Source organism: Oikopleura dioica, chromosome PAR, assembly GCF_907165135.1.
Source record: "Oikopleura dioica chromosome PAR, OKI2018_I68_1.0, whole genome shotgun sequence".
NCBI classification, from domain to species: domain Eukaryota; kingdom Metazoa; phylum Chordata; class Appendicularia; order Copelata; family Oikopleuridae; genus Oikopleura; species Oikopleura dioica.
The window spans coordinates 5,748,067-5,767,331 of record NC_137293.1 but is presented as its reverse complement, the minus strand read 5'-3'; the positions used below and the strand labels follow the sequence as shown (position 1 = coordinate 5,767,331).

General features: G+C 39.2%; 6 protein-coding genes across 6 annotated transcripts; 1 reads left to right on the top strand and 5 right to left on the bottom strand.

Moving 5' to 3' along the window:
- Window positions 1–324: 324 nt before the first annotated feature.
- LOC145703551 (5-hydroxyisourate hydrolase-like) lies at window positions 325–19,196 on the bottom strand. The gene is made up of 3 exons (XM_081780926.1): window positions 19,012–19,196; window positions 18,702–18,955; window positions 325–335 (listed from the first exon to the last, which is right to left on the bottom strand). The coding sequence occupies exons 1-2, from the start codon at window positions 19,185–19,187 to the stop codon at window positions 18,709–18,711; spliced, it is 423 nt and encodes a 140-aa protein (XP_081637052.1). The 5' UTR covers window positions 19,188–19,196; the 3' UTR covers window positions 325–335; window positions 18,702–18,708.
- On the top strand, window positions 3,306–3,782 carry LOC145704594 (uncharacterized). The gene is made up of 2 exons (XM_081782054.1): window positions 3,306–3,630; window positions 3,672–3,782. Exons 1-2 carry the CDS (start codon window positions 3,378–3,380, stop codon window positions 3,749–3,751), a joined length of 333 nt encoding a protein of 110 aa, XP_081638180.1. The 5' UTR covers window positions 3,306–3,377; the 3' UTR covers window positions 3,752–3,782.
- Window positions 4,797–9,253, bottom strand: LOC145702454 (nuclear receptor subfamily 1 group I member 2-like). Its single transcript, XM_081779681.1, has 11 exons — window positions 9,010–9,253; window positions 8,830–8,964; window positions 6,711–8,139; window positions 6,254–6,334; window positions 6,097–6,209; window positions 5,948–6,057; window positions 5,816–5,905; window positions 5,590–5,772; window positions 5,480–5,545; window positions 5,361–5,435; window positions 4,797–5,120 (listed from the first exon to the last, which is right to left on the bottom strand). The coding sequence occupies exons 3-11, from the start codon at window positions 6,776–6,778 to the stop codon at window positions 4,989–4,991; spliced, it is 918 nt and encodes a 305-aa protein (XP_081635807.1). The 5' UTR covers window positions 6,779–8,139; window positions 8,830–8,964; window positions 9,010–9,253; the 3' UTR covers window positions 4,797–4,988.
- LOC145703298 (sphingolipid delta(4)-desaturase/C4-monooxygenase DES2-like) lies at window positions 11,140–12,970 on the bottom strand. The gene is made up of 6 exons (XM_081780636.1): window positions 12,757–12,970; window positions 12,360–12,637; window positions 12,031–12,206; window positions 11,842–11,991; window positions 11,419–11,682; window positions 11,140–11,377 (listed from the first exon to the last, which is right to left on the bottom strand). Exons 1-6 carry the CDS (start codon window positions 12,870–12,872, stop codon window positions 11,216–11,218), a joined length of 1,146 nt encoding a protein of 381 aa, XP_081636762.1. The 5' UTR covers window positions 12,873–12,970; the 3' UTR covers window positions 11,140–11,215.
- Window positions 13,681–14,835, bottom strand: LOC145701452 (uncharacterized). The gene is made up of 6 exons (XM_081778673.1): window positions 14,598–14,835; window positions 14,437–14,553; window positions 14,287–14,393; window positions 14,060–14,211; window positions 13,898–14,019; window positions 13,681–13,853 (listed from the first exon to the last, which is right to left on the bottom strand). Exons 1-6 carry the CDS (start codon window positions 14,827–14,829, stop codon window positions 13,681–13,683), a joined length of 903 nt encoding a protein of 300 aa, XP_081634799.1. The 5' UTR covers window positions 14,830–14,835.
- Window positions 16,350–18,070, bottom strand: LOC145701451 (uncharacterized). The gene is made up of 8 exons (XM_081778672.1): window positions 17,994–18,070; window positions 17,832–17,944; window positions 17,424–17,791; window positions 17,260–17,385; window positions 16,925–17,211; window positions 16,706–16,883; window positions 16,595–16,662; window positions 16,350–16,554 (listed from the first exon to the last, which is right to left on the bottom strand). Exons 1-8 carry the CDS (start codon window positions 18,068–18,070, stop codon window positions 16,407–16,409), a joined length of 1,365 nt encoding a protein of 454 aa, XP_081634798.1. The 3' UTR covers window positions 16,350–16,406.
- Window positions 19,197–19,265: the final 69 nt, after the last annotated feature.

Sequence of the window (19,265 nt, the reverse complement as noted above, 5' to 3'; positions counted from 1 at the left end):
CCTCTTCATTACTCGTCATTTTCATTTTCTCTCCGTAAAAAGATCTTTCGGCAAAATCATGAAGGAATAATTTGCCGGACTTGGGAACCAAATTGAAGTCTCAGGGGGCAAAAATCGGTCGATTTTGGCTCTCTTTGAATTATTTTTATCAGTTTCCTGAGCATAAAAATTATTACTTATTTCATATAACAGCTGACGAAATCTGAAGAAAAATGCTCGAGTTCAAATTCGAACCTTCCTGAACTACACTGTCATATTCTTGAAACTTCGGAGCCAGGAAATATCTATCTCCGCGGAGGATTAAATTTTCTCAAGAAAAGAACTGTTCACTGGAACTATTCCTCATTCAGAGCTCAAATCATGAGAAAAATACAACGAGAACGCATCGAAAAGGTAACTTCTTAACATTCTCTCTATTTTCTTCAAAATCAAGGTTCGTTGCATTTGCTGCGAATCAGAGGGCGAGTTATTTGTCTCCAACAACGAGGTCTATCTCTATCCAATCGAGCCGAAGCTCTATCGAAAGCGAGAAAAAAGGTTCAAAATCTCGAACCAGAGTTCCGAATTCACTTCACCCAAGATTCACCTAGGCGAAGGTGGGTGAAGGTGAAAAATTTTCACCTCACCTCATTTTTATCAAAAATTTCCAAAAATCGGCTTTCACTCAACTTCACCTGGTGAAATAAGGTGAAAATTCATTTTCAAAAAAATATTGGTGAGATGAGGTGAGGTGAAAAATTTTCACCCTATTTCACCCCAAGGTGAAGGTGAGTGAAAGTCGATTTTCGAAAAATTTAGGTGAGGTGAGGTGAAATTTTTTCACCTTTACCCACCTTCACCAAGGTGAATCATGAGTGAGGTGAATTTGGAGCTCTGTCTCGAACCATGGCTTTGGAACCTTGAACCAATACATCAACCTGGTAATTTTCGGTTCCATCTTTTGGATTCTGATCATGATCGCTTCGAATTTGATCCACTGGGATATGGTCAAATATCGCCCTTCTTTTGGATCCGCCTGTGTCATGAAATTCAAGAGCTGCATCAAAAACGATTACGATTTCGATGCATGCGCTGCTTCTTTGTACGACTGCGGCGACATTTATAACGACAACTACAGAGAATTCATCTTTCCAAGCCCGAAAATCGCGCTCGTCAAAAAGCGCAAAGCAAAAAATGAAACCTTTACTGATTTCGAAAACGAAGAAAACAAAAACCAATGCATGTATCTCTTCTCAATCGAAACCGCTCTTTGCCGAACCCTCTGCGATCCAACAAGTCTCACAAAGCTGGAGGACCTGACAAACTGCCGCGAAATCTGTCGAATAATCGGGTCAAAGTACTCCAACGACGTTTGCCCTTTTCAGAAAAACTGTCCAAAAGGTTGTCCCTGTCCCGATTTTCAATGTCGAAAGGGATTCCCGCCAAAGACACTTGTCGCTTATGAGAAAAAGACGATTGCCGATTTGAATGCGGAACCTACTCTTGGGGCCTGGGCTCGGCAACCTGGGTAGAAAACCTGAGTCAGGGTCTGAGAGATCTCTGATGAAAAGCCGCGTAGCGGCTTCTTCAAAAATAAAGCCGCAAAGCGGCTTCGCCAGATTTTGAAAGATTTTTTTGCGAAGCAGGTTTGCGGCTTTATATCTGAAGAAGCCGCTACGCGGCTTTTCTTCAGACATTTTTCAGACCCTGACTCAGGTTTTCTACACAGGTTGCCGAGCCCAGCTTCGAGCAATGCTGGTCAGTTTCGACGAAAAAACAGTCGAAACCACCGAGCTCTTTGTTTTCGGAACTTATGACGGATCCGTCTGCACGACATTTTTCCAAGGCCATTTTTACATTTTCGCCACGATTGTTATTGGAAACAACAACGACTACTCCCCTGAACTGACTGCGAATTTGTTCAAATACGACACGGAAGGCCGCAATGAAGGGGTTTTGTCGATGAGGGAAGATATGCCGGGCTTTGTTTTTGGAAGATATGGCACTTCTTTGTGCGGAAATGGAATTCTTAGCGCTCAAGTAAATGAGCCGGTTGTTGAGAGGATTTTTGTCTGTGGACCGAGGGAGAATCAGTAAGAGCTAGAAAACCGTAAATCGTTGAGTTGATTTGATTCTAGAGACGTTTGTTATACAATTGATGAATCGCGAGCTTCAGGCCTTGCAGAAGTTCTTTATCGAAAACCGCTTCAATTTACCTTCGAGGATTTTCAAAAAAGAAGTCATGGGTACACTCATAATCAAAAATTCGTATGTCTCAATTCTAGCTCCATCCTTTCATCGAAAATTTCAGACGATTTTGAACCTTTCTCGGCAGCAAATCCGGGTTGACACTTTTCATGGCATTCAACGAAGAGAGGAATCGTGGACGTCTCAAAATTTCTACCTCCCATCGTATTTTGACGAGCGGAAACATGTTGATAATGTCTTTCTCGATGCGTATCCGGATCGGGAGGGAATCACTTTCGTCACTTCTTCGAATCAGATTTATGATTGGAGATATATCTACTTTCATGTTCACAGGTTAGTTTTGAATATAAGGCAGGGCTCGGCGAGCTATGTAGAAAACCTGAGTCAGGGTCAAAAAAAAATTCTCATGAAAAGCCGCTAGAATTTGAAAATCGACCTAAAAAATAATTTTGCAAAGCCGCTTGGCGGCTTCGTTTAAAAAATAAAGCCGCAATGCGGCTTTTCATTGAAAATTTTTGACTCCCTGACTCAGGTTTTCCTCACAGGTTGTCGAGCCAAAATATCGGGTTATCGCTATTTTTTGATTTCAGACTTCATCAAGGTCATTGGACGATAATTTCTTCCTACAAATCTGATCGAATAGCCCCCGATCGATACGACAAATCGTACCTTTACACCTTTATCGTTTCCGGAAAACTAATGGTCATGGAAAATCAACTCGGTTTGAAGGGAAAGAGGCTCGTCCCAACATTCATCGTTTTCGACATCATCGAAGAAGAAATGAATCGATTTACGTACGAGTCATCTTCGAACGGGCTCGGCAACCTGTGTAGAAAATCTGAGTCAGGGTCTGAAAGAAAAAAAAAATCCGAAAAATTGTTAAAAATCTCATTAAATCTAAAGAAATATTAAATCTAAAAAAGCCGCTTTTCATTAACTATGTTTCAGACCCTGACTCAGGTTTTCTACACAGGTTGCTGAGCCCAGATTTTCGATTTTGAGCTATTTTAGTGTCCTAGCGTATTAGAATAAAAAAACCCTTTGTCATCTGTTTGGTCAGTTGTCCGGGCGCCGAACCTTTTTTAACGACTTCGCGCGACTCCTTTGAGCTGTTTGAAAAGGTCAATAAACAGAAAAACAACAAAAAGAACTCCATTTCGAAGCCCCTTTTGATCAATTTTCGAAAAAAAATGATGCGATTTTCCGTCGCCTTTCTTCTTTTTGCGGGTGTTTTTGGTAAAATGAACAGAGAAGCGCATCGGGACCAGTTTTTGGAAGCGGATGAAGATGTCATGTGGTCGACGTGCATTTTTGGAATTGGGGCTGTTGTTGTTCTGCTGGTTGGATCGCTGGTGGCGAAACAGATCAAGGACAATTATGAAATGGTCAAGTTGGTGCTGATGTTTCAGATTCCACTGCTGCTGCTTTATCTCTACGATCAAGGTAAAATCGTTGAGATCAAGAGGAAAACCAAATAAATTAAGGCTACATGAAATTCTCACCAGACCGGAGCTATCAACGCCGCACTACAAGCAATTACTGGCAGAGTTCACGGCGATACTGAACAGTTAAAAATTTAAATAAATGCTTTCCAAGTATATTATTGATGAGCTCTTAATGAACAGGTTTAATGTCTTCCATGGTAAAAGGTCTTTTGCATTTTGGGCAATATCCACATTGTCTATCTACGCAAAGCATTTCCAGGCAAGATCCGCCAAATTGATGACCACATGAATTTATTCGCGCCAAAAAATGATCAATGTAATTTGAGTCGTTTTTCTTGTAGAGTATCATGTTATGTGAACATATATCGCTTCTCGTTCTGTTTCTTGGCCTCCTTTTTCTTAAAAAAAAAGGCTTATCTTTGGATTAAATTTTTTTAATAGTACCTTGGTTTTTTCTCCGTTATTTGAGATTTCGAGGTATTTTGATTTTCCTTGGTATTCTTAGGATGAAGAGATAAATTCTCCATTCCTTCTTCGATTTTCTTTACAGCTTGATTGCCGTCTTTTGTTTTCTTTCCTCGTTGTCTTCGTCTTCTTTTCTGTTTATCTTCTTTTGGCACCTCTGGCAAAGATTGATTTTGCTGCTTCTCAGCTGAATCGACCACGCTCTTGTCATCTTCAGCATGGGACTGATCTTCATCACCATGAAGATAGTCGATTTCTATAGAAGAACTGACTTTTAGCTCGTCCTCCTCAGCATCCATATACTTCGAAATAAGCGACAACGTCGTGTTTGGATCAAAAATAAACGTCTGAACTTCCATTCTATCCTTCTTTATCTTCTCATTTATCATAATTCTCAACTCCTCATTCGATAAATTCGCCTTCCGTTCTTCACCTTAAATCGGTAATTAAGGGCGTCAAAACGATATTTTCATACTCAAAGTCGCCCGAATCGCATCAATAGCAGTTTCAACTGGTTGCATAAATTTCTTACACTCGTGAATCAAAAGCTCCAAATTCTTCAATTCTAGCGACAGTTCTTTTTCAGAATTGGCTCTCTCGTTTTTCAGAAGATCCATTTTCCGTGAAATCTCTTGAAAAAGCCATGAAAAGCCGCATATTTGCTCATTGCACATTTTAAAAAAGCCGGGTGAGTAAGTATTATCCAAATTTATTGTATTGAAACATTTTTTTTTTTGAATTCAGGAGAAAAAGCTTGAAAAAAGAAACAGACAGAGAGAGAAAGTTGATAAAATAGATATGCAGACTTGTCGGAAAAAGGAGAAGGCCATATTATTGTATGTCGGAGGAATTGGAGAATTGATTGGGACTCATCACTTTTGGAGTTGTTTTTTATTCGACGGGGCTGAAAATTTCGCGAAGAACTGGGTTTAACTGATCGTGGCAGGAATCGGAGAAGGCGATTAAATACGGACGGCAGGAGACGGAGAGGCGCCGCAGCTCGGAGAGAAGGAACATAAGCTCCTGAAAAGAGGGATGATTTGGGGTCTTTTTAGCCCCCTCGACTTTTGATATAGCATACCCCTGTGTTCTTTGAGTGTTGAAAATGACGACGTGACTCGCAAATGAGTCATCTTTTTGTTGTCACGTCGTCATTTTGAACACTTTAAGAATACAGGGGTACACTATATCAATAATCAAGGGGTCCAATGGGGCATGATTTATCAACAATTAAAGAAGGCCCTCTTGTAGAATCAGACTTACGGCGAAAATATTTCGTTTTGATTTTGCTCCCCGTCGCGCATCCAAAATTTCTTTCAGTGTCATCGCATATGATTCCTCAAAAAGGTGGTACTCTTCCTTGATTTCAAAAAACCGCCAACCTGAATTTGAGACAAACTCTCAGCTTTTGAACCTCTGTCTTCTGAGAATAAAATAATCATCAAGGCCTTAATTGAGGACTTCGAAATGGTCAAGAGGAGAGAGGACTTACCAAGGCCTTTTCTTCTTCGCGAAGTTGGAGGGAATAGATTGATTTGACGAATTTTTGGAATTTTTCTAGAAACGATGAAGCGACTCCTGCTGCAGTGAGCTTGTGAACTGGATACGAACACTGGCCGATTTCGATCTGGCCTTTTTCGCAGTTGTAGAAATCGCAGATGTTGAGCAAGTGAACCTAAGATATTTTTTGTTTTATGGTTTTGCCGAAATTTCTTTACCTCAACAGCCGCATTTCTAATTATTATAACTTGATCTTGCTCATCCAATTGCTTGAAATCAGGCACTTCCTTCACAAAATTAACCACATCCTAAATTCCTTCTTCAAAAAAGGTCCAAAAGTTTCAACTTACAAAAGTCATTGAAGTAGCGACATCAGCGAGGTGCAGAATTTTTTCCATGTCGATTGAAATTTCGATGATTTGTCTGCTTTGATTTCTGAGGACGACTTCGAATTTCACGTCTAAGCCTTGTTTCGCTAGAAGAAAGGGATGGTGTGTACCTGATTCGGAACTATAGCTGTTGCTGTCGCGTTGTCGATTGAGCGATTTCCAGTTGATGAAGAAGTCGGCGTTGATGAATTCTTCCACGCGCATTTCTTTTGCAAAACATTTTCTATAAAACCGACTGAAAATCACTGTAACAAGAAAAATCCATACTTGTAAGCTTTGACGATGAAGGACATTCGGTCGAGCTCTTCGGAGCTGAGAGGTGAGACGGGATTGATGCTTCTTTTTATTCTGAAGAAAAGACGGTTTATTTCCGCATTTATACGATGCTAGTGGAGAAAAAGACAAAATAACTGGTCATAATTCGTCTGTAGATAACTAATCTTAGACATAGCGATCCGTCAAAAAATAATAACAAAACGAGACTTAGTGACCGACAAACAAAAGATTATTGAAAATTTAAGGGGGTCTGACGTTTTAAATTTAAAAAAATTATTAAGAAGGGAATTCATCCTTACTGTAAGTGACAGTTGTTATTTTTGAAATTCGAAAAGACAAAAAAGAAAAGATAATTGCTATTTTGTCTTGAATAAGTTTACTTAGGTGCATCTGTCCGTCGCTGGACCGTAAAATCCCGTGGAAGAATCTATTCTTTCTGCTGCCTTACTTGTTTCTTTCAATAATTTTCTTCTTTTGCAAAAGTTCGCCTTCATTCAAAACGCATTGCGCCTTCATCCCAGCAGCGCGGCACTTGTCAAGTCGGCAGGACTGGCACTTCTTTCGGTTCTCGCGGTTGATCTCGCAGTTGCCACCATATCGTAGAAGAATTCAACGTTTTGTCAAAGGACCGTTAATACGCTACGGCGAAAATTGCCGGTTCAAATCCTAAGTCACCAGTTGTTAAAAACATCCAATCGAGTGAAATCAACGAAGAGTAAGGAATAAATTCTGGTGACTGGATCCGAGAGAGAGGGGTGTCCGAGCGTCTTTGACAGCTTATTTTTAACACATGAAATTAAAGGGATCTCTTTCTTATCTCTAGTAAGGTAGTTATCGTCTATTTTAAGATAATTTTGAATAATTAGGCCCCTTATTCTTAAATAAAAAAAAATTTTGAGAAGATAATTTATGAGCAATTTTTTTGAAAATTTATCATTGTGACACCCTTAATTTTTTTTGCTTATTTTAGTCGGAAAACGGGAAAATTAACGATTTTCCTGACAAAATTTTAGCGAAATTATAAGTTTAGGCGCTTTGTAATTGCTGTTATCGAACAATAAAATAAGGGTGGGGCAATGATAAATCTAACCAAAAAATCTTGCATAAAAAATTTCGAGGGACACCCCTGCCTTCAACTAAAAAGGGCACATAGACGCCAGCATAATTGAACCAGAATTAATGATCTCTGTGAGTATCCCTTAAAATTTTAATACAATTACATTTTTAAGCCATGTGCCCTATTCGAACTCATAATAAAAGATAAGAAAAAGGATTTTCTACTTTGAGAAAAACAATTGAACCCCATACCCGCAAGCAAATTTCTTGTCCCCACGGATGCAACGACTAAGGTGTTTAAAATAAAAATGTCAATCGTCGAATTTATCGGAAAATATAAAATTAGAACTAACCGGAAGAATCCTGATTGAAATTAAAGATTTGGTCTTAGTTTGAAGCTTAAGGGTGTCAACAAGGTTGATTTTTTTTACGAATTTAAAAGTTTTTTTTAATCGATTTTGAAGGGAGGCCCTTAAAAATAAGGGTATACAATCAAAAATAAAATTGAAGAAAAAAGGCTTGTTGACACCCTTAACTAAATTTCGATTCCAATTTAATGGCATTTTAGGCTAATTAGGTTAATTTAAATTATGACGGGAATAATCAATCCTGAAAGAGAAGGAGTGGTCTTGAATATGATTTTGGTCGTTTTTAAAAGAGTCTCTTTAGCGCAAGAAGAAAGTTTCTAATTCTTAGAATTTTTCTAAGTTTTGGATTTTTTGAAATTAGATTCAAAATTTTTTAATTTTTCCTTTGCAGCCCTCGCACGTCAATGCATTGAAATGGTAGCCGGTTGATTTGTCCGAGCAGACAGCGCAGAGCTAGAATTTTTAATGATTTTCTTGCTTTGGAAAAGGATAGGCTAGGGACACCCTTATTTTGATTTCGCTTCATTCTCTCATGCTTTACGTCCGAGCTAAAATAAGGGTGTCTCTAGTCTTTTGGTTATGAAAACTGGTATCTATCTGAAAATAGAATAAGGGTGTCACCGTCTTATTATTTTTTGAAATTCTTACAGAAAGTCCCATTTCAAGAAGGCTTTGAGGAAATTTAAGACGGTAACACCCTTATTCTATTTTTCTTTTGAATAGATACCAGTTTTCTTAACCCAAAGCGTAGAGACGCCCTTATTATAAGCTTGGATTTAAGGACCCCCCGTCAGCTTTTTCCTCCGAAAAATTGAAATTTTTAAAAACACCATATTTTTGGTTCTTTATGTACCCTTAAGTTAAACTTGCTTCAAAAACTTGATATGACGAAGATTTGACCAAGAAAAATCAATATTTTTGCCAAAATTCGTCAATTTTCGGCGAAATTCCGAATTTTCAAATGCGATTTTAAGGGTGAAGGAGTCGAGATAGACCCCAAAAAATAAAGCCTTAAAATCGTTTTTTGACCCATAGAATCCATTTCCGGGGTCAAAATTTTAAAATTCCGAAATTTGATTTTTCAAAAAAGCTGACGGGGGTCCTTAAAGCGTGAGACGAGTATGTTCTAACTTAAAAACTAACCAGTTGTTTTGAATCTCCACTGCCTCGATTCCTCCTTCTTGTTACAATCTTCTCCAGCGGCTGACTGTTTGACTCGGTGGGGGATGACGCGGATGAGCCGTGATAAGACTCGACGGAATTCTGAGGCGACGATTTCTAAAAACAGAAATTGTCTCGAAGGCAACAAAGAGGAGTTCAAACCTGGAGATGTTCATTTTGCCGCTCTCGCGCGTCAAAAAACTTGTCGAAAAAGTCGGCGTAGGTGTCGTCTAGCTCGTCGCCCTGGATGCGTTGGTTTTGATGATCATCGCTGCTTTTCACATTTTTTGATATGCGACCGACATTTACATTTTCCTGAAGCTACCGCTTCTAAATACAAGCCTGTGTTGAGCAATGGACTTAAAAATAGACTCTCACAGGTCTTATACAACCGCTTATATAATATTTTCAAGAGTAGGGTGAGAGTAATCACAAGATATGAAACTATATATATAAATTTACAAGCGATTTTCCAGCCGGCAACCTGTGTTGAAAACCTGAGTCAGGGTCTTAAGATCTTTAATTTTTTTTCGATTGCAATGTTATAGCGAAGCCGCTTTGCGGCTCCACTTTCGAAAAAAGCCGCTACGCGGCTTTTCATTTGAGATATTTGAAACCCTGACTCAGGTTTTCTACACAGGCTCCTGAGCACAGTCTCAATAAGAGTACTAAAAACTCAAATACATTTTCATGGGTTTCAGGTAAATTATGGATAGTGATACCCTTATATAATTTGATAAAAGGAAGCTGAAACCTTCATCGTTTCTTTGCAGAGAAACAATAAGGGTGTGACTTTGTTATCATAAGCAAAAGGAGAATCTTTTTCAGGATCGAAAAAATGCAATAGAGCGTGAAATTTTATTCCTAAATCAAAGCCCTCCATCGCTCGATTACTTATTTTCCGCTTCAATAAGCCCCCTCCATTTTCTTTTATAATAGCAGTTAAATAATACTTAGCAACTAATTCGTAATTATTGAAATGAAGTTGTTTTTCGCAATCGATTTTTTCGTTATTGTTTTCTTCGTTTTGGTGAAAAATGGCGTCTGAACGCAACTGGGCCAGTTCTCAAATTGTTACATAACTACTAGTTATGTAATAGCTATTACGTAACTAGTCTGGAGGACTATGATTGGTCAGGACTCTCTATTAACTCTCTGGATGACCTGGGGAGGTCGAAAAGTGGCCGAAATCGACGAGAGAAAGGTGAAAAATCGGTAAATACGAGTTATGTAACTAGTTTCAGCGCGTAGAAGCGGAATTGAGCTCGAGATCGAGGCGAAAGGGCCCTCCTGATTGGACAGGGCTAAACCATTGCGACCAATCGAGAGTTTAACAAATGAAGACTGACCTACTTCCGAGATGGACTGCTCGCAGAGGTCACGAATTAAATCTGACCTCGGCCGGACTTTCTTAAAAGTTTAAACTTTAAAGCTTATCTTTCTTTTAGTGCTTATCATTTTTCATCCAACAGCAAGAAAAAATGGCCATTCTAGCCCTCTTTTTTGGAGCCTTTTTTTGAAATAATTGTCAAAAAAGAGAATCGAGATTTTGAGTTCGACTTTTTAGACAGTGACACCCTTATTTTCAATCAAATCAAAACTAAGCGAATCATTCTTTTTACCCGACTTTGGCTACTTCATGAAAGCAGTATTATTTTGACGGAAAAACATGAAGTTCTTAATTATTTTTTCCTTGAAAATTCTAGCTTGGAAACTAAAATTTTCAAGTTTTTCATCATTTTTTTTATGAGCTGAAAGAGCAAACACGCCCTAGACAAGTCAACATTCCATGACCCTGTGCAAAATTTTCTATGTTGTTCATTTTGAAGTCTACTTTTTTTAAACAAGGTCGATCCATGAGATCGATTTCTTTTCATTCAAAAAATGTTATCACGTGATTAATCGTCAGAGTCTATTTAATATAGACCGGCTTTGAAAAAAATCAAGGATGACTAAAAATGAAAACTACAGAGTATGCAAATTATAAATAATTTTTTCAAAAAAAAAATTAAAAATTATTATAACAGTGTGTGAATTTTAGATTTTTTTTGAACTTGACCCTGGTCTGTTTTCGACTTCGAGAAAAAAAGTAGACAGCGCTAAAACAAGTGAAAGAGCTTTTGTTTTCGAGTTTTTATTGCTTGAAATCAAGGAGGAAAATTCTGATTTTGAGTTCCGCCCTTTATTTTCTATTTTTGAAAAATGAATTCTGCTTTATTTTCCGAAAAATGTCCTGCTTACTCGTTCAATCTCAATTTAAACGCATTTTTAATTTTCAGAAGAGGGTTCATGCAGCCTTTTCGTAAATCTTTTATTATTATTTGAACTAAGAAATGTAATAAAAAGAAAAAAAGGGTTAGGCTTTTCATCAATTTCGGCTGGCATGGAGAAAGCTTTTGGCGATAACATTTGAGCTTGGCCGGAAAATTGAAGCTTGAGAGTTGTTGTTTTCGGCTTGATTTGGGTAGACAGGATCGTGGTCGGAGTTCTTGCCTAATCGCGCGTGTTCGTCAGTGTAGCTGCTTCCCTCCTGAGATATTTTTAAAGAAGGGATACTCTTAAAATGCTCACCTTTGGCTTGACGACTTTTCCATCAACATCGAATCTTCTCCTAACTCGATTGAAAGGTCCATTTTTCGGGTCCATCACATAATCGTACAAAACCATGATCCAGCTTTGAAGTTGGGGAACTTCTTCGTAAAACTCAGGTGCGATCTTTCGCAGCTCGGGAAGATGCGAAGCCGGAATGAACGGAAAATCGTGGTGCTCGTTGTGGTAGCCGACGTTGAAGGTTAGCATGTTCAAAGGTCCGTAGTAGGAGAAGGTATCGACACCCTTAATTTTGATATGAATTCTAGAGCTCCAGGGACAATTAGCCGCTTGCGGCTTCGAGTGCAGTTAAATTTAAGCCGCGCCAAGTGCGGCTAAACAGCTCGAAGCCGCAAGCGACTTCTCGGTTTTTCTCAAGAAAAAAAAGTTTAGTCATTTTCTTACCTTGACAAACATGTAGTGCTCTGCGATAAAATGCCCAGCAATTGGATGAATTCCAAGCGAAAGAAAAGTTCCAATGAGCAAATATGCCATCGCCTTTCCTCCGAAAGATCGATAAATCCAAACATCAAAGATAATTTGAACAATCCAATTCTAAATCTCTCATTTTTCGTCGATTTGGGTGGGTTTTACCTTGAATTCGTAGTGAGTTGGAGTCTTGGGGCGGACAATCATGGGCCGAAGCGCGTAGAAAAGAGGGTTTAAAAAGAGCCAGAGGAGTTTGAGTGGACCGTTGGTGAAGAACTTTCCTTCCCATTCTGTTGGTAAATCGGTGTCAAGACCATCTCCGGCCAGGTAGCGATGATGATCTTAAAATTTTCATAAAATTCAGGGTGAAAAACCATAAGCCGTTTGCGGTTCGAGCCAAAAACGCTTGAGCCGCACGAAGCGCGGCTTTTTTGTTTTTTTTTTTGAGCTCGAAGCCGCAAGCGGCTTTTTGATTTTTTCTAGGAAGGTCTTACCAATATGGTACTTTTTAAAAGTAACAGAATAGGGAACTCCAAGAGGCAAATTCGCGACAAAGCCGAAATATCGATTTTTCCACGCGTTTTTGACTCCCGTTCCAAAAGCAGTGTTGTGCCCAATATCGTGAATCGCAAGAGTCAGGGAATGGTTGATGGTTCCGCCGAAGATGTACGCCATGAGGACGATGGTGAACCAGGAAGAATCTTGAAGAAAGTAGCAGGCGAGGACTTGGGCGAAAACCATGGATGTTACGACGAGAATTTCGTTCGGATCTTTTTGGCTTCAGAATAAAATGAAAAAATAAATATTTGCAAACTTTGTTTTTCTTGTGAATAATAGTTGTATAAGGCGATCTAGTGGTCTGTTCCTACGCGAGAAAATAAAGCCTTTCCTGCGCCCATGAGAGTTTTAATCACTGGATATTTCTTGAGCATCAGAGTTCTTCTTTGAGTATGAGGCTGGTCCGAATAAACCCATTCAAAGTCTTCCCTGGTCGTTTTCCCCAGCATCTTTCTCTCTTTTTTAAAAATTGAAATAAGATTAAATCAGATCCAAACGCGCGCGCATTCAAAAAATCAACATCTCAGCAGCAATGACTCTCTCTCTCTTCACTATTGTGCGGGGTAATTACGCAACCACGTACATTTTCATTATTTGGTCTTTTCTCGACTCTTCAGCGGGACAATGAATCGCGCGATGTGAAAGCCTCAGGGCGACCAATTGGGAAGCAGTCGGTTTAGGGTTCAAGGGCGCGGGGTGTGAGTCTTCCTTGATTCCAAAATGGGACAAAAACGAGGAGAAAGGAGTCTTGATTCTGTTTATTTTTTGAAAAGGGTTGATTTTTCATGCATTTTTTCGTCACGTGCAGATTTTAAAAAGACTTGGCGAGATTTACATTTGAACCAAATTCGTCGATTTCGGAGTATGTTGGAGCGGAATCTTAATAGAAATCGTTGATTATGGTTTTTATTTGCTCTGATTACCGTTGAATGGAAAAGGAGCAACAACGCCAGTAACAGATGAATCCGAAATCGGAGCCGGATTTTGATGATGTTGTCGATTTTCAGTCATTTGGACTCCTGGGTCAGCTTTTCGGCTGCTTCTTACGATCCGAAAAACAACGAAAATGAACGCTAGAACAACCAGAATCGAGCCGAGTACTGTCACAAGCATAATCACTTTCCTTAGTTCAATAAATGTTGAAAGCCTCGGCTCGAAAACCTGTGTTAAAAACCTGAGTCAGGGTTCGAAAGATCGGCTTGGCGGATTTTTCTCTTTTACCCTGACTCAGGTTTTTTGTCGGCTTTTGTCTGATCATTATTTTTTGAACTTTCCTTTTTTCCGAAACTCGCGCTCTTCATTTTCTCTATCTTTCTTTTTCGCGAATTGGGCGAGAAAAACCGGCGCTAGCTTGTCCATTCGTCCGAGAAGATCAAAGTAAATGTCCTCAAGATGATCAGCGAGGGTTTTGTCGCAGTCTTCATCCCGTTCTAGAGCTCTAAAATGAGCCAGACAGCTAGAATTGTGCTCAAACCTGGAGTGAAACATCCCTTCATTGGGTAATAAGTGTAAGAGAGCTGCTTTTTCTCTACGCTTTGGTCTTTCCAGTAGTATTCTTGATAATAATAATAGAAGTCTTTGTGATCCGAGTATTTTCTGAAATAAATTGAAAATCTTATTATAAAAGGGGCCTCACTCGAAAATTGGGTGTTTGTCTAAATCCTTCTCGCGGCAATCTTGAAACGCAAGAAGACAGCCACCTTTTTCGTCCAAATCGAAGCCCTTGCATTCCTCGTTGTTTTTGCACTCGTTGTAGCAGTCCTGAGCTCCGAAACCTGTGTTGAAAACCTGAGTCAGGGTCTAGAAAGGCGCGAAAAAGATTTTCTCAGACCCTGACTCAGGTTTTTACACAGGTTGCGGAGCCCAGAAGCAGTCGTCAACGCTCTTGACAGCGATTCTGATTGGTTGCTTTTCCTCTTTGTTGTTGGCCGAACAGGAGCCTTGGTAGAACTCCGTGCACATTGCCACCCCTTAATTTCAAAATGGTAGATAAAGATTGGTACGAGCGATTACCGATGCACTTGTCATCCTTTTTGATGCACTCGTAATCGTTAGTTTCTTCATTTGGCTTGACGATTCGATGGCAAAACTCTCCATCATTACAGGTATTTTTTTCAAGGCACGGGTGCGCTAGAATTTTTTCTAATTTTCGACCCGTTCGACTCAAAACTCACGATTTCCCTGGCGACAATGAGTGCTGTAATCGTACTTGTAGCCCATATCGCAGCATTGGTAAAGATGCTGACCCTCTGGGACGCAATTTTCGGTCGGATGGCAATTGTGGTTGTCCGAGTAGCAAGGACTCTCTGCATAAGGATCCTCCTTGTGATATCCGTAGTAGTAGTAGCTTCTTGAGCAAACTGTTTTCTCCGCGGCAAATAAGAAAAAGAACGAAAGCTTTTTCATCTTGAAAATCTCGAAAGAAGAAACCAGGATCTTATCTGGATTTACTGAAAGGTCTCTCTTCGCAAGGAGGAGTTTTACGATCGTGACATTTGGAACTAACGCAATGATTTTTACCAAATTCAGTCGAAGAGGAGAGGTACTTCCTTATACATTTAATCGTCTTAAGAGATATTAACATGCTTTATATACATGATTAAGAATGGAATCAAGATTGGATAACTTGATTGCTTTGAATAAGAAAGTCTCCTCGATTATCACTGAGCTCGGTGGGACTCCTTATCAACTAACTATTGTTCAAGGCAAAGTTGTTCTTTCCGAAGCTCTTCGGCCCAAATCAACTAAACCGAATCCCGCCCGAACAATTCCCCTTCTAGAGCCAGACTCTGGCGTTTTCTCGACTCTGATTCTTCAACCTCCGATTCAGCAAGCGAAAATGAGACTTCAAAGCGCAAATTCAGATAAGAAAGAAATATTTACCCCATTTTTAAGCTGCCACTGATGAAGCTGTTTCTGATACGCCTGCAGAGATTTCTGAAGAAGAGGAACCATCACCCTACTGGAGAGGTTACTCGCTTCTTATCATTTTTACGCTCTTCATAATCATTCTTCATTTTTTCCATCAATTCTGTGGGAAAAACCTTGAAGCAATACTAGGTCTTAATTTTGTCGAAATTCGTGCCTTCTTCTTCAAAGAATTTTAGTAAAAAATAACAAAACTTAAGGGGGTCCCCAACGATTTTTTCGAAATTGGCCATTTTTGACTGGCGCTCACGGCGACGCGCACTTAGATTTTTCAAAAATTTTTTCACGTACAAATAGATCAGTCTTAGATCTAGTGAAGCGTGTCTCAAATTTCTTTTAACCCAACCACATTCGGCGCTAGAGCCCTGAAAAGGTAACCTTCTCGCGCAAAATCGCGTTTTTGGGCACTTTTTGACCGAGATTTACTCCAAAAATTTAGGAAACAAAATTTAATTTTCCTGTGGTTTCTGTAAGGTCTAACGTTAATCTAGTGAAGCGTATCTCAGTTTTTTCAATTTCCAAAAAACGATAATGTAACGAAGACGGCCAAAAAAATGTACGAATTTTGAAATTTTAACCATGTGAATTGCCTTCCGGGCATCACCCAAACCCATATTTTCGGGCATAAATAGAAAAGTGAGCTCATATCCTTCCTGAAAATGTGACATATGCGACCCTTAGACAATTGTAAATATGGGTTGATTTTTAAATTTCCATGCAGATGCATCAAAATTGGCCACTTCAAGGTCAATTTTGGACACTTTTTTCTTAAACAATCGAAAAAAGCTAAAGACCTTTTTTGCAGCTTTTTGCATGAGGAATTCAAATCTGAAGAGAAAAAATTATAATTCGAAAAATCTCAAAATCGTTTGGGACCCCCTTAATAATAAATATTTCCTGCATGACATTATCCGAAATCTATAGTTTGAGAATCAAAATTGTAAAATTTTTCCCTAAATAATGGTAAGGGCCTCTTGAGAGTTTCATCAAAGAAGAGCGACTGTTCTGCCTTTATTAAAATTTTCCGCGAAGTTTTCAAGAATAATAGACTCTTATTAATAGTAACAGAAATCATCACAACCTTCTATACAGGAATCTGGATCGGATTCGAAGATAATCGGCCGATAACAGTCTCCTTCATGCTTGTTTATGATCATCGAAGAAGTTATGTTCTGACCATCCCACAGTGCCCTTTCCACGTTTCTGATTTATTTTAAATGAGATTCTACATATGTATTTTTACCGGGTTTGAACACCATCAAAAACAAGAAAATAATCGCCAAAATGAATTGAAGACGCAAGACCGTAAACCTAAAGAATAATAAATGAAAATAATTTTTCAAAATATTTTAACTGATTGCAAAACACCGACTTTTGCCCATTGATCATCACGGAGGAGATAAACATTTTTCGTATAAAACCAGACATTGTCATCTTTCAAGATTCCACTAATGGTAAGAACTCCATTTGAGACAGAAAGACATGTATGGGAATAAATCTGTCGAGGATGAGGAGTAGTATCTTGCCAACCGCTTATTCTCAAATAGTAAGTAAGCATTTGATTATGAATCACCTTGAAGTAAGAATTTCTACACGATTTGAAGTCGGTGAATAAGATCCAATGATCATCGGTGCATTTTCAAATTCTACCATGCAAGAACGTTCATGATTAATTTGTGTAGAACTTATAGATTGAGATTTTTCCCCGTTAAAGCTTTCGCAATCTGCCGAACGACCTCTGCATAAGATAACGGACTCAGTTCCAGCAGAAACAGTTGCGAGGGATCCGTAAACAGCGTCGAAAGAATTAACAAGTTGAATTTCGGTATTTATAATTTTACAGCCAGATAATATTGAAATCTTGAAATCATTATCGATATCAGCATCGCTTCATAGAGAAAGCTTTACCTTTTTAGTTGAACCATTGTTATCATAACTTCCAAAAAAATACACTTCTCCTCTTAAGATTGCATGGCCAGAATAATAAATATATCCACGTTCTTCATTTAAAGGAGATTCGAAATGCCGTTTTTCCTTAACTCTCGTCAAAGAAGAATATCACTTTTGCGAACCTTGAAACTTCCATCAGCAGAAATCAAATAACTAAAATTTGGTAAAGCGCTAATGTCTGTTCTCCCCTGGCAAAGCACTGTCACATGAGTCTGACATTTAAAACCGCAATCACAAGAACAGCCCATTGGGCATTTCTCCATGCATGGACAGAAGCTTTTTTCATCTTCGAACACGTCATAGCAGCCATCATAGCAAGTGTTATTCGTCGCACAGGATTCGAAACAATCGTCTAATCGTCCTCTCGCCTCTTTCAGACATTGTTTGAAATACGGATCGTTCTCAGGGCTTTTACAGCTGCAAATCGGATTCGCGCAGTTCTCGCAACCGTTCGGGCAGAGCTCGTCGCATGGACAAGCTCGGTAGCAGTCTTGAGATATCATAATCATAATAGAAAAATAGATAATTACCGGTCCATTCTCCAGCGCATTGGCGCTCGCAAGAAGAGCTCAAACAGCCATCCTTGCATTTGATCCACTTTTCAAAGCAGTCTTCGTCGCATAGTTCGCCAAGATCAGCGTCACTAAAGTTTTTTCCTTTTCTTCCAAATAACAAAAAATTTTAGTACTCACGGACAAGAAGGATCAATCCTCCGTCTAGAAACTTCAGCCTGAGCGCAAAAACTGATAAGGGTCAAAATCCACCTCATTTGAGAAGTCTCTTTCGCGAAACAATTCGAGTTTTCGACCACGATTCTGATGCTTGATTTTTGCACATGCTTGCGACCATTTGCATTTGTAGTAATAATAATTTCTTGTAGGAAGTTTCCTCAAAGGCAAAGCTGACCAACTTTCGCAAGAAAAAACGGTAAGATGCCTACTAGGCATTGCCTAGGCTGGCATAATTCGAGCCGGAGACGGCTTGACCCGGGCTGGCTATTATACGCATGTTAACCACTGATGAAGTTGACTTCAACGCATCAGAGGTTATTGAAAAAAGCCTCATCTGGTGGAGAGGCTTTTCATTTCTCATCAATTTTCATTTCACACTCTTCATTATCATTCTTCATTTTTTCCATCAATACTACGGGAGAAGCCTTGAAGCGATTTTAGGTATAAATTAAGCTGAAGTTCCTGCCTTCTTTTCGACGAACTTTAAGTTAAAAGTTTAAAACTAAATAATAAAAATATTTCATGCATGACATTTTCCGAAATCTACAGTTTGAAAATGAAAATTGTTAAATTTTTATGGTCTTTTACGCTGGCCTCTTTAAATCTTTTGTCGAATTTTATTCGTTTTTTATTGAAGCGAAAGGCATTTTACGCGGGTTCTTGCGAAACAGTGGATTTAAGAACCTCGGTAAGTAGAGTAAGAATACGGAGTGCAGAGGATTGGGACGTGAAAGTGCTCGCCGATCTGCTCTTTCTTGACGCGGAAGACCATCTCGGGTCGTGGGAAGAAAGTGTCGACGTCCTTGTAGTACTCGTCGGTGTAGAAGACGATCTTGTAGAAGTTGTCACTGGCGCGGTTGATCATCTCGATTTCCTCAGTGCTGACGACGGGCTCGTCGGTTCGCCCATCAGAATTCGTGATTCTGAAAATGAAAATTGAAGCATCAAAAAAGGCATTTTTCAAAACAGATCAACTTACAGTGATCGAATTGGAGTCCAGTCAGGTCCGACTCCATAGCCCTGATCGACCTGGTAAAAGACGTCAATCTTCATTCCTGGTCCAGGAAGACCAGTAGTCAGGTCGAGAACATGAGTAGAAATGCCAGTCGAGGCGACAAAAGCGGCAAAAGCGGAAAGAAATTTGAAAATTTTCATCGTTTTTTTTTTTTGTAAAATTGAGGTTTGGGGAGGCGGGAGGCGGGTTAAATAGAAGATATGCAAATATCAAATGTT